Source organism: Phycodurus eques, chromosome 13 (genome assembly GCF_024500275.1).
Source record: "Phycodurus eques isolate BA_2022a chromosome 13, UOR_Pequ_1.1, whole genome shotgun sequence".
NCBI lineage: Eukaryota > Metazoa > Chordata > Actinopteri > Syngnathiformes > Syngnathidae > Phycodurus > Phycodurus eques.
In genome coordinates this window covers 19,370,031-19,384,849 of record NC_084537.1, presented here as the reverse complement: position 1 = coordinate 19,384,849, position 14,819 = coordinate 19,370,031, and the positions used below count along the sequence as shown (strand labels likewise).

General features: G+C 39.4%; 1 protein-coding gene across 7 annotated transcripts in view; it reads right to left on the bottom strand.

Annotated features, from left to right (window-relative positions):
* The window catches only part of myo9b (myosin IXb), a 30,864-nt gene extending 29,608 nt beyond the window's left edge, over positions 1-1,256 (bottom strand). For 2 of the 7 annotated variants that reach the window (XM_061693642.1, XM_061693646.1), the window contains exons 1-2: positions 897-1,255; positions 211-293 (exon numbers count right to left, since the gene is read on the bottom strand). In XM_061693642.1, the coding sequence (XP_061549626.1) occupies positions 211-212 (2 nt within the window). In that variant the 5' untranslated portion in view covers positions 213-293; positions 897-1,255. Of the gene's footprint in view, positions 1-210; positions 307-896 lie in introns of all 7 variants that reach the window. The other 5 variants (XM_061693647.1, XM_061693643.1, XM_061693644.1 and 2 more) reach the window with 5 other exon arrangements.
* Between the last annotated feature and the right edge of the window lie 13,563 nt (positions 1,257-14,819).

Sequence of the window (14,819 nt, the reverse complement as noted above, 5' to 3'; positions counted from 1 at the left end):
GAAATAAAGCAGCAAACGAAACCAAGTTGGTCTACTAGTCTTTCCGTTACACAGGGGTGTCAAACACATTTTTGCTGCGGACCACATCGTAATTATGTTTTCTCTTTTCTTCGAGGACTCTTATGAATGTGAAAAAAATAATCACATGATCTAAAACTATCCATAAGATGCCTTCCGCCAAGCTCCTTGGTTGTAACAAATGCATCTTACATTTTTGTTTTCTTGTTTTGTTTTCTTCTGCAGTCCACGTCTTTTACTTCTCACTGGTTTGCTGTTGAACAGCATCGCAGAAACTGAAAGCAAAAACTTGTCAGAGACGCTAATTAGGGTTAGTTATGGTTACGATCATTTAAAGTTTAAATTTTAAACCAAAATGACAGTCTTAAACTCCTAACATGGTTTACTGGTAAATCATTAAATCTGGAATAACAGATACGGTTTTTAATTTTTTTTTTTTTTATATACATGACCTTGAATAAGATATAAGTCATAACGTACAGTTTTTATGTATTTTTAAAAATATATTATTAACATTTGTTATATTGTCTGAATCAACAAATCACAAACCGAATCAATGTATTGTTTTTTTAAATGCCTGAATCTAAAAAAAAAAATATTAAAAATAATTTTAGGCAGGCAATTAACGTTTTCAAGGTAGGATAGCGTTAATTGTCACATAACTTTCGCGGAGCAATGCCAGATACGTTACTTTGTGGCTCAAGTTGTATAAAATGTGTCATATCAATAACTTTAATCGCTTCCTGGTGCCAAATGCTACCTTTGAAATGAATCTTTTCCAATCCCAACAATTCCCTTCAAACAAAACAGTCACACCCTGAGCAACTCAGCTAACTGTGGCTCAGGTAACACTTTATAAAAGGCAAAATTGAGCTTACCTTTAAGAAAAAAACACTCATTTCATCTCGAAAAAAGCACTTCTGTCGAGGAGTCTTTCCAGTATATTGTGTATATGTATTAAAAAAAAATCCAATGACACGACGACGACGACGGGGGGGAACCCACAACAACTATTTATGTTCACCTGTGCTTTCCGGTGAAGGTAAGCGAAGGAACCACTTGAGTCCGCTTTTAAATGACGCAGAAGCAACGTGGGAGCACTTCGGCGTCGATAATGCTCCCTTTTAAAAGAAAGGGGAAATGTCTCGGAGAAGTTTGGAGGATTAGTGTCACGTCTTCTCCTGCTGCTGCTCGCCGTCAGAGAGAAGTTGAAAAGTTACTTCCTACATTTTCACCCCCACTCTCCACACATCTCCTCGAAGTGGATAACCGTTCATAGTTTTGTCACAAATGATCTTAAGTATGTCACCTTCTAGGGAATATAATGTATCTGTAAATATAAAGTTAAAGCGTCAGGTTTATTCAAAGAGTTTGAGAGAGTTTAATTGTGAATGGCACGTGCACGCTAATGAAGCTAACAATAACATGTCATTGCAGGTGGGCTCGGGCGCCCTCCAGAGGCAGGTAGGTATCACTACATGTTTATCTTTTTAGGGCAAACGTGATCAAAAGTATGTAAGGAATTTATCCATCACTTTTACATGTAATATGATATGACTTCCTGCTATTTTCTTGCACAAACTGATATTACAGATAATAACGTCCATATGATTTCTAGCATGCAATCGTTCCAAGTTAAACAAAGATTTATAACTAATTAAAACGTCCAGACATTTTTTTTTTCATTTAAAACAAAGCTTTATTGTAAACAAAAAAATTCAGACGTTTTATATAGTGCTTGTTCTCATTGGAGCACTGACTTTGGGCAAGAAGCGGTGTACACACTGGGATGGTCGCCTGTCAATTGCAAGGGAGTCATAGACAAACACACAGACTTGCATTCAATATATTCGGCACTACCGGATTCACGTGCATATTTTTTTTCTAAAATTCAAAATTTTGTCCTAATATCTTTGTACTCTTGGTCTTTTATATTTATTATGTTGAGTGTATTTGTAGTCATTGCTGTTGTTTTTGTTGTGATCCAAACCCGGATGATGGTAGCCGCCTTATGAATGTTGCCATAAGAGTTGCCACGCTTGTTCCTGCTGGACTGAGCCAGTCTTCCAAAAAAGACACACTGGATCCAGTTCAGTAGGCACACGAGTACACAACCTGAAGCAGCGAAAACTCCAACTGGAGCCCAACGGCCATAAAGCGTCAGTGTACATGCTAAGACGCTGACAACATTCCTTTTTTTACGGCACAGGTGCGTTATCTTCAGTGTCAGCTGCTGAACTTAGCCACTGTGAACACTTTATTGTCCGTGCTCACTTGCGAACTAAGTTCTGCGTCTTCACAAAAGCAAGACTTTTTTTTTTAGTATAGTATTATGAATATTTGCAGGAAAAGCCTCTGGGTGAAATCTGAACTGAAAGGGGAAAAAAAACATTATTTTATGAAATATGCAGCTCAAAAAAAGAGAGTTGAATTAATGCTTATGTGCATGTTAAGTCCTGTTGTATGGATTACCAGTAACAATGCCCAGAGCATCCACATAGAATTCCATGAGAGAGCTGCTAATTCACGAATAAAATACAGTGAGCCCAGGGAACAGGACCCAATGCGAATGGCGAAAATTTGCGAATAGTAGACCCCCCCACAAAAAAAGTTTAAACCGTAAAAATATCCCACACTTTAATCCAAGAACAGTTTCTATCATTTCTAAATCATTTTTGGCTCATAGATCATTTGAATTGGGGAAAAATGCATCGGAAGTGCAAGGACCCTGGCGTGTATGTCGCCGTGTCACACACAGCCCGTAAAAATTCCAATTACTACTTTCCTATTGGCCATTTTATTTTGTTTTTGACTTACTGGTACATAGATACAGCATTCTTACTGTAATTTTTAAGTAGAAATGACTCTTTAGCTTTAGTTGGGGCACTTAGTTGTTACCACCTATAGCATTCCGGATCTTTCTCTGCATCATCTTGAAAAGTTTACCAACCTGCTTTCTCTTCGCCTGCCTGCTGGCTATCAAGTGGCCGATCCTAGTTTCTCCTCCGCTAACATGGCACCTTAGAAGGAACAGGGTGTTTGGACAGCAAGTTGGGGCGTTACAGAAAGAGCGAAAAAATACGCAGATAGGCACGAAGATGTGCGTTTTCCAGCAAATAGTTAAGTTCTCAAGAAAAAATTGTGAATAGTTGATTTCCAGATGGGGGTTCACTGTCATCGCAAAAAGTTGACATCTGGTCACTACAATGTTCATAATTAATTTCCCTAATGTACTGTGCCTGCCTGCCTACCTACCTACATAAACACATAATTTGTAACAGGTGTAGTATGACTGAAGTTAAATTTGTAATGCATTACAGTGTTTCCCAACCTTTATTGAGCCAACCTTTATTGAGCCAATGCACATATTTGACATTACAAAAATCTCGCGGCACACCACCAAATGAAAATGTATTGAAATAATGATGATCTTGTCTCAGTTTACTCACAAATTTACTTGGTGTGAAAGCGAGGCCTATCGAGTTGAACACAAAGATCTTCTGTCTACCTATTAAATTAACAGTTTAATAGGTAGTTCTGCCATCCAGTGGAAGAGAGTTAAATTTTTCTGCCGGTCACTATATGTTGCTGACATTGATAGATGAACAAAGATATATTATTTGTCGTAAGTAAATCATACTCATCACTTTTAGGTACAATTAAGTGACAGCTACTATGATTACGTTACTCTCAATACCGCTGTATGGCAATACATAAACCTCTTGTGAAGGAAACCAAAAGTGTGATCAGGGGTATCCGGGTAAGGTTACCTGAGCCCGCCCGCCATGATGTCACTTGTCGCCTGGATGCTCCTGCGGCAGAAAAGAGGCAGCTGCGTCCTTTGTCGTCGTTCCTGGTTGCGGATAGATGTGTCATCAGTGAGGCGGGTAACAAAACCTGCAAAGCTCTCGCATTCACGCACGGCTGGTGAAACCCCTTCAGGATGGAGGAAATTATGAGGGGAAAGACAAATAAGGACGTGATGATAACAATGTAAAAGGAAATTGAACTTATTTTCACCATCGGGATGGTTTGGACGGCTCAGTCCAATATCCGTCCATCCAGCCATTTTCTGTACCGTTTGTCATCAGTAGGGTAGCGGATGAGCTGGAGCCTATTCCAGCTGACACACTGGACTGGTCACCAGTCAATCACAGGGCGTATTTAGACCAGCGATTCCCACCACTGTGCCGTGCCACATTCATGTGTCGTTAGAGATTACCAAGTGTGCTGTGGAACATAATCCAACTTCACTTTATTAGTCCGTAAATTGGAATTTACTGTGAACCCTTGTATATTTCCAGATTGTCATTTACAAATTCACCTCTTAGCGGATTTTGGGGGGAATTTATCTTCCGTTATTTGCTAAAAACTCACTTGTTGACTGTTGTGCTCAGGCTAAAGCAATAATTCCACACAAATAACAGCGTTTGTCTTCTGCCTGGAATATATAGTGACAGGCAGAACAATAAAATTCTCTTCCACGAGGTAGCAGACAGTAGACTTTAGCCTGTGTATCTGCCATTTATACAACAGAATAGTAGCTTTGTGTTCAACTAAACAGGCCAGGATTTCACATTAAGTACATTTCTGAGTAAATTGAGACAAGGTTATATCATTATTTCAGTACATGCTGTATACTTTTTGTTGCATTTTTGTTTGGCAGTGTGCTGTGAGGTTTGTTAAATATGTGGCTTGGCTCAGTAAAGGTTGGGAAATAACTGTTTAAGACAATTATTCACATCTATGGACAATTTCAAGTCTTCAATGAACATAACAAGCAAGTTTTTGGAATGTGGGAGTAACCCGTAGAACCCACGCAAACACTGGGGAACACGCAAACTTCACCCAGGAAGGGAGGAGCTGACATTGGAACCCCAAATGTTAGAACTGTAAGGCAGATGAGCAAACCACTATTTTACCAAACTGCCTTAACTAATAACACTAGTGTGAAATTGACCAGCGAAGTTTGCTAACTCCCAGTTCCCTCTCCAGTGTCTGTCAGTCATCTACAAAACAGTCAGTAGTTTTACTTCATGAGAGTCTTATATGATCTGAACCATGATGTTTTTAGTATGCTTACCTCCGCATGTGGAGACGGGGCCTTCAAACCTGTCCGGTTCGTGTTGTACAGCCATACGCTCCGTGCGACAGTCAGTCCGGAGATGAGCATCTGGGCAAAAAAAGAGAGGCAGGAGAGCTTAGGGGAGTGGAAACGGGAAATGGGTGGGAGGTAAGGGAAGAGGATAATAAGGACAGGCGTTAAATGGACTTTTTTTCCCCCCACACAAAATCTTTGTAGCTCCCAAGCACCAAAAAAGCCAGATACTGTATATTATTATCACTGGATTTGTGATATTTTTCTTATGTGAAATATGTGCTTAATGTGCAGGCCACTGTGCTGAGTGTACAAATAGTATTTTTGGTGTCAAATCTAATATATGTTTAGCATATTTAGAATATAGAATATTCTACAAATATTTTTTTCTTTTTTTATTGTTTTTTTCTTTTATACTGGCTCAAATTTAGTATACATTTTGCAAATTTAGATTGTAGTGTAGGTGTATATTTATTGTCTTGAATTTACTATTAATGTCGTATATTGCAAAAATAGTAAATATGTACAGCCTCAATTCCAATGAAGTTGGGATGTTGTGTTAAACATAAATAAAAACAGAATACAATGATTTGCATATCTTGTTCAACCTATATTGAATTGAATACACTACAAAGACAAGATATTTAATGTTCAAACTGATGAACTTCATTGTTTTTAGCAAGTAATCATTAACGTAGAATTTTATGGCTGCAACACGTTCCAAAAAAGCTGAGACAGGGTCGTGTTTACCACTGTGTTACATCACCTTTTCTTTTAACAACATTCAATAAACATTTGGGAACTCAGGACACTAATTGTTGAAACTTTGTAGGTGGAATTCTTTCCTATTCTTGCTTGATGTACAGCTTCAGCTGTTCAACAGTCTGGGGTCTCCGTTGTCGTATTTGACGCTTCATAATGCGCCACACATTTTCAATGGGAGACAGGTCTGGACTGCAGGCAGGCCAGTCTAGTAGCCACACTGTTTTACGACAAAGCCACGCTGTTGTAACACGTGCAGAATGTGGTTTGGCATTGTCTTGCTGAAATAAGCAGGGGCATCCAAAGTTTATCAGTTTGAACATTAAATATCTTGTCTTTGTAGTGTATTCAATTAAATATAAGTTGAACATGATTTGCAAATCATTGTATTCTGTTTTTATTTGTTTAACACAACGTCCCAACTTCATTGGAATTGAGGTTGTATACCATTTTTCATATTTATTTGTTTTATATAAAAATGGCACAAATTTAGTATACTGAACATTTGTTATTCAGCCCACTAAATGATCAAGTCTTCACATGTTATTACATAACTAATGGAGGAGTTGAGACTAAATTAACTCAAAATTATTCGCACACATTGATAAAAGGTTAGTTTAGCATTTGTACTGTGGAAAATGTACTGTTTAGTTACAGTTCATTGTATACTAAGTCTAAGCTATCATTCATTCTCTTGCCTTATGTCTGCATGTGTCTTGTCTCTCAGGGGGTCATTGTTTTTGTTTTGGACTATGCGGAAGCTTCTGAGTGTGAAACCAGATTCAGTCTGGCGTGGTGGGCAGAGCATGGCGAGGATTCCTGGGTCCAGAATAATGGGTTAGCTGACCCCCAAGAGGCCTGACCAATACATTAATGCGGCTATGGGTGGTAGACTTTCAAGGTAAACTATTGCAAATGACGCAGGTTACAGTATGTGGGTTAAAAGCCTTAATCCCTTATTGCAGTTAAAGGTTTTTTTCTTGGTTATTATTACAATGTGATGACCCTTGTTCCATTGAGGTGTCTATTAATAGTATGACTTTAAGGTTGGTAATGAGGAACTCGTGTGTCCTCCGCCTTCCTCAGTATAAAGTACACGATGTTGGCAGTTAACAGAAGCCTCTAACGTGGAGATTCCACAAAAAATTACAGCATCAGTTAACAGAAGACACAAAGGAATTTATAGCCTTTGTCTAAGAACCCGGCGATGGCCGTATAGTGCCACAGGTCTATGAATCTGTGCCTGTAAAGTGACACAGCACCAGAGTCGTAACAGAAGACCAGGCAGTTGTCTGTTTTTGTTTATTTATTTTTTTTACATTTTTTTTTTTTTTTTTTACACATAAATAGCGAAGGCCAGATGATGTTGCTTTCACACTGCAGCTCAGTATTCGAGTTTAACTGACATAGACTTTTAACATTGAACACAGCAAAGATGGGATATTGCCAAAACAGTATACACTTTCACACTGTGACATAGTATCAGACCTGTAACATTGATCCGCCTCTGCATTTTACAGAGAATTGAACAAAGGCATGATATTGTCGCAGCTGTGTGCCCTTTTCACACAGTGACACGGATCACAAATTCAAGAGTTTTTTTTCTGTCGCTCCTTTTCGGTATTCCCTTACACTCAGGCACGTCCCGTCTCTGTTATGGCTCTGATACGACCTCATAAATTGGAACTTGGTCGGATCAAATTTGTCCCTCATGTCTGTGTCAGTGCTGTCTATATACAACTGCGACATAGCAGCTTTTACAGGCAGTGTGAAAGGGGGTGAAGTACCTGTCATCTTGGAGGAAGAGAGAGAAATAAATTGCTTGACATTCTTCACATTCTCAACTTGGAGTAATGTAATACATAAGGAGGGAGGGCCGGCGGAGTGAACAGGCGGCAGGCATGTTTTTGGATGCTGTGCTTGGATTTTGGAGCTTGGGCCGTAGAGGGCACTGTTGTCTTTATCAAGGAAATCCCCCCCCCCCCTCCCAAATGTGACAAAGCAGCTCAACATCCACTGTATTTTTCAGAGTAATAATTCAATAAAATAATAATCATCCAAAATTCATCGCCCCCACGGGATCATCAGTGGGTATCCAGTTGCATGCACAACAGTAAAAATAACATCTGTGAGAATAGCTCGGATGAACTTTGAACTCCACAGGAGCGAGTGGTAGTCAGGGATAATTCTGAGCTGCTTTGATGCTCTCTGAACAGGCGTCTCGTGTGGCTCAACTCTCAATGTTTTGTTTATTTTGGTTACATTATTTTTCTCAGAATTTCAGAGCTGTACAACTTCAGGAGCATTTGAGTTTAGCGGTACCACTGTTTTCATGAGTACAGCGACACAGCACCAGAAAGCCTTGTCTTCTGTTATCCGCCTTTTCCTTTTTACGCATTACCTATTAAAGTCTGATTTTGTCACTTTATCACAGCCACTCAGTATCAGAGCTAGAACAGAAGACCTACCATTTATCCACCTTTGCCTTTTACTCAAAGGCCGGATATCGCCGCACATTTGGGCTTTCACACACAGAATCACTATTAGAACCATAACACAAGATGAGGTATTTATCTGTCTTTGCCTCTTATACAGAGCCCAGTGATAACAGGAAATTGCTGTAACTGCGTGCCCTTTCAAACCGAGACTCAGCATTAGAACTGTAACAGAAGTCCCAGCATTTCTCTGCCTTTTCCTTTAGATTAAATCCAGCAAAGGCAGGATGTTGCCGCGCCTGTGTGCACTTTCACAGAAACTCTGTATCAGAACTGTAACAGAAGACCCAGCATTAATCTGCCTTTCCCTTTTATACAGAATCCAGCAAAGGTGGGATATTGCCCCAGCTGTGTGTGCTTTCACACAGTGACACTGCATCAGAGCCTTAACAGAATACCATCCGCCTTTGCCTTGTGTACACAACCCAGCAAAGGTGGGCTATTGTTGTAACCATGTGCTTTCACACAGTGACACATTATTAGAGCTATAAAAGGGGACCAGCCCACCTTTGCCTTTTATACAGAACCCAGTAAAGGTGGGCTATTAATGCAACTGTGTGCACTTTCTCACAGCAAATCAGGTTCAGAACAGTAACAGAAGACAAGGCATTTATCCGCCTTTACCTTTTACATAGAACCCGTCGAAAGCAGGATATTTATTCCCCTTTGCCTTTTTAAAAAATATTGCCGCAACTGTGTGCTCCCATAAAGGAGAATTCGACTTTAGAGGTTCCACTTCGTTTTCTTCACAACCGCCTATTGTACTGAATGGTCCCTGATTGGACCAGAGTGTGAACGGCTTCTTCCAGATTGCCTTCACGCCAGCGCAGACAATAATTCAGAGACGCCACAGCACTTGCAGACACGCCGGCACTAAATAAAAGACCGCCACTTAGGAAAATAAGAGATCCCGTCTGCCCGGAGCCAAGAAAGGACGCTGTACCATGCCAGCTCTGCATTTTAAAAAGCAGACTTCTTCTTCGGGCTTGGCTCTTCCTTCTAATTGGTTCAGCCAAGGTCTCACAGCGTTGGCTAGCTCCCTTTTAGCAGCCGTTTGTAAAAGTACTTGGAGGACAACTCAAGCTTTCTCCGAATGAGGTCGTCCATCAACTGAAATTGTGGTCGCCATTGTTGTTTATGGCAATACAGCAGATTCTCCAAAATGGATCACAGTCCGTGATGTTGGTTGACTTTCAAGTTATTCTAACTTTGAGTGAATTAATTCAGAAGTGTAAAGTTACATTTTAACATGCCTAAGTGTCTTACAAGTATCAAGAGTAAGAGAACAATTTTACATATGCTTTTATTTTTATTTTCATTTTAATTAATACAATTACAAAGGCCAATTATCATTTTATAATTAAAATAACCTTTTTTATAATTAAAATTCACGTTTCATTAACTTTTTCTTTTTCTTTTTGACACCTCACCTACAGTTGGTCTGACCATTTTAAAAATGAAATGTGGCCATTGAGTACCAAGGGTTGCCCATTCCTGCTTTAGACACTCTTTAGACACGACTGACTTTTGTATTAGTTGAACTCCAAATCAGACCCCTTTTGGTGCGTTAAATTTCTGGCGTGTAGAAATACCTCAGATAATCCGGCAGATGCCCAGTGGCATTATTTCTGTTTCTGCTAACAGGTTAAAAAAAAGAAGTAAATAGCCTCTTTGACACAGAGATACCACAAAATGTCAGCAACAGATCAGTAAAAGGAAACGCGACACTTGATAATCTGCCTTTGTTTTTTGTTTTTTTGTTGCCTTCACAGATCCCAGTGAAGGCAGGCGGGACATTGCTGTGACTACGACATGCCGTCCTACAGTCATATAATTAGATGTGTGCGCCATGTAGAAAATGCTTGTGGGTAAGCGACATTGTTTTCAACACAAAGTGTTGTGTGTTTAACTTCACATCCCTCTCCGGGCATTAGAATACCCGTACGCACAGGCCTCTGTCATGGCTCTGATACTACCTCAGAAGGTAGTATACCTCAGTTTACGAGGGTTCGAGGTTACGAACTGCACGCAATGAACTAGTTTGCGCAGTGTTGTAAGAAGTCATGTTCAAGTAGCGTACTTATTGTGTTTCATTCAGTTGTTTTATTGTCATGGCCTAGAAGTTTTTTTCCTACACATATTGACTGAAATTTCAAGGTTACGAACAGTGCACAATGAACTATTTATTGCAGCAGTATATTGGGACGTGGCACTATAAGGCACACTCTGTTACTGTCGTACTTACTGTTTTTCATTTGACTGTTTGAGATTTATGGCCTTGAAGTGTATTCAATTGTATTTCATACAAATATTTACGCTAATTCCAACTGCGTTAGCATAGGTTAGTGATAGACTACGGCACGTTACAACTTTCGTACACATTCAGGTTATGTCGCCGACTCGCCGCAGTAGGAACGGAGCTCCGTCATAAACCAAGGACCCTCTCAACATAGCAGTGGCATTGGGGGAAAAGGCAGAACAATGCTGACCTTTACATGAAGTGTTAGAGGGACTAATGACTTTAGCAGCGGTCACTTCATATTCCAATCACCAGACGCTTCTTCTTCGTGGTGCTGTTTAATGAAAAATGTAATGTGTCTTATCTGGGTCAGCATGCGTGAGAAAAGAGGTTCCTGTTTCTGAATCGAAATCAGGACCCGCCTGATAATTAACATTATTTTGTTACTTGATAATAATCCGAGAAAATGGTAGAAGGCCATTACAATTGCATTAAGCTGCATTAGAACTGATGTGGGTGGATTTACCTCTTAAAATGCACTCCTGTGTTTTGGAGCAAAAGCAGATGGGGACAGGAAGATGAGTGGTCTGAGTTGGCAGCACCAGCTGTGGCCATCAGCAGAAGTTAATTTGGAAATGATTCCGCTTCTAATCAAACATTCTACCTCAATTTAATTGCTTTTTCTAGCACCTGCTAGAAACACTTTATTTCATAGTTTAGTCATAGTTTGTGTTCATTGAACACATCCTTGTTACATTTTGGGGCTCACAGCTTTGTTGGATATTGGATATTGGATTTTTTTGTTGGATACGTTGAATACGTAAATTTTTGTGGATACGTACATTTTTGAATTATTGCCAAATCCTATGCTCTTCAATTATATTTCCTTCCCTCAATTAGGAGCTCAAACTTCCTGCTCTTTATAACACTAAACGTTTTTTCTAAACACACTATTAACAAAGCGTCAGTCGTGGGTGTCCAGTTGATGTAGTAAACCGTTAAAACTAGTGACAATCTTTGGCTTTCTCTTCAGTTGCTTTTTGGTTGGTCTTTGGTTGATGTTTGGTTGATCTTCAGATGATCTTTGATTGCTTTTTGGCTGATATTCAGTTGATTTGGTAGCTCTTTGTTCGCTCTTCAGTTAAAATTGGGTTGCTATTTAGTTAGTTGCCCTTCAGTTGTTTTGGTAGCTCTTCAGTTTATTTTGTTGACCTTTGGTTGTTCTTTGGTTTATCTTTGGGTGATCAGGACCATCTTTGATCAATCTTCTGTTGCTCGTCGTTTGAGCTTGGGTCTGTTCAGTCGATTTGGTCGATCTTCAGTTTATTTTGTAGCTATTTGGTTGATCCTAGGTTGATTGCTGGTTGAGCTTCAGTTGATCTTCAGCTGATCTTCAGTTAATCCTCGGTTGCTTTTCGGTTGATATTCGGTCCATCTGGTTGCTCTCTGGTCGCTCTTCGGTCGATGGATTGCTCTTTAGTCCATTTGCTAGGTTTTTAGTCAGTGTTGGGTTGCTTTCCATTTGATCATCGGTTGCTTATTTTCTCTGTTACTTATTTTCTCTGATATTTTACTCTTTTATGATGTACAGCAGCCTACTAAATTGTCTGCATCATTATTGAATTCATCCACAAGATGAAAATAAAGTGAAAAGGGAGAGAAACATGAATTGTCCTTAAACATCGTGCTATGGTTCATTAATTGGTCACTGAACATTTTCAAATTACTTTTTCATAGATGTCAGGAAGCCTAGAGTAATCTTTATTTATCTTTCCTCTTGTCACCAGTCAGGAGTCAAACGAGGTGAACGTATTTCCCTCGCCTCACCCTTTTTTCTTCAACCCCTTTTGGCGAATGTAACCTCATGCCAATGGGACATACAGTAGCAAGTAATTTACACTCGTTTTTGTTACCCTCTGCCGTGACAACAACTGTCGGCTGTGCACCACCGCTTCTTAAGGCATTACCCCCCCCACGCGCCGCCATCACCCCGTCCATTAGTGCTTTCTGCCATTGTCTCGTGGATTTCAGGACATCTTAGCAGCCTGGCTCTTGTCCCCGTGGCTCGGCACATCAAGACAAATTGGCTGCAGCACCCTGAGGTCTCTTTGTGCTCATGTACATTATCACATGAAATCCTTTTTAGCCACAGTCACTGGACACTGACTAAACTCAAAAAGACTAAAAGTGGAACCTTGAGGTTCGAACACCCCAAAACGGATGCAGTGTTGATTACTTGCCAGATATTACTTTATTTCTTCCCAGAAATAAAACATCATGCCAATCCAAGGATGCCTGGTACTTCACAATCAAGGCTGCACCGCAGGAGGTAATGTACCCACACTGGGGTGTGACTCAAACAAGGCCGACCTCATCTGAGGAGGTTGGAGCTTTTCACCCACTTAAATCTGCAAAAACATCTGTCGGAGATTGGCCTCCGGAAAAAAAACAATGTCCAAGTCGATTCAACCTATGCGACAGATTTTCAAAATGAAACATATAGAATGCATATTTCTTGGTGCCAAATATCCCACAGACCAGTACAGGTCCGCGACTTGGTGGTTGGCAACCGCATTTCTAGTACACCGAACATGTGATTATAAAAGCACACAAATTTGAATGCGGTGTTTCGGCTGGCATTCAAAGTAGGCTGAATAGCCTTTAAGAAAAACTAGAACCAGATTGCTCGCAATACTTCCTGGCAAATCTGCAACATGCCAGTTTGTCTTTCTCTACATAATTATGAGTGATTGCAGACAAAATGCACTAACAAGTCAAGTGACCATTACATACAGTAATAATATAGATAAACATTAAAAGTGGCAATTTCTAAATGGATGTAAAAGTCCCGCCAGCTGCGTTTCCGCTACAAACACAATTAGCAGATGGGAGCAGACTGCTCGTCCTCCTGCTGGGACAAATGAACCCCCTTCATCCTCCTCTGCGCTTACTCTCTGTACAGTGCTCCTCCGCAGAACCCATTGTTACCAGAGTTCCTGTTATTTTCTTTGAAAAAAGACGCTGACTGCACTTGGCGAGGACATGAGGACCTCAGCGAAGCCACGTTACTCTGAAGTGTTTAGTCGTACTGTGCTTCAAAGGTTTCTTCTGTTTTGTTCCTTCAAAGAGAAGATTTAGATGTAGTGGAATGAACTCTCAACTGCTATTTTAAAACTCTGCAGGGTTGAAACTCAACAATTGTGATTTCAAGGTTTGGAACGTAACAGGGTCTGCTTGAAATTGCTGTAAAAGATTACATTTTAATGTTTTTAAGATTTAAGAAGTGATTACAAGCTGTCATATGCACTGTACGTACAGGTGCTTGAAATTTGTAAAAAAAAAAAAGAAAATCTTGAATTATGGTTTGAGGTGTGTTCATTCCCGTTTGAGATGTGCTTGAATTTTGGATAATAGTTCTTGTAACAGGGTCTGCTTGAAAATGGTGCGTTTTCAATAATTAAGAAGTGATCATGAAAAATTATAAACAGGGTTTGTACAGGTGTTTGACTTTTTTTTTTTTTTTTTTTTTTTTAATTATTAACTTTTTAGTTGCCTCCTTAAAGTTTGAGAGGTGTTTGAAAATTAAGTATCAAGGGTGGAAATTGGTGCTAAAAATGCTGGAAAGTTGAATTTCCAAGGTTGAAGAAGTGCTTGAATTTTTAAGATTAGAGCTTAACCTCAAAATAATCATGAGTAGCTTGAAATTTTGGAAAATGCTTTATTTATTTAATTAATGCTATGCGTCAATGTTTCACACCTCTGACTTTTGAATAGCAGTTTTTGAAACTCATATTTTAACAGGATGTCAGTGGGTGCTTGAAATTCTTGAAAAAAAAAGTTTTGTTGCTTTTTCAACATTTGGAAGTGATTACATTTTGCCTCGCATTTTGATTTCACTCGTTATAATGAGCTTCTTTATCTTTTTTTATTTTAATCAGTTTAAAACATTAGCAAAGGCATGGGAACACGTTATTTTTATAGTGTCGCCAGTGATTTTTTTCTTCTTCTCAGTTAGAACACTATGGAAATTAATAAAAGAGGGAAACTAGTTTGTGTGCAGAGAAGTTCTTTATTGTTTTCGTTGTACCAAGTTATTGAACCCTTGTAAATACAGTGAGAATGAAAATTAATTTCACTTTTTACATTTTGTTGAAGTATCTGTACGTAAGTACAATGCAAGTGTGTGAGTACTTTGCCACCTCAGTTA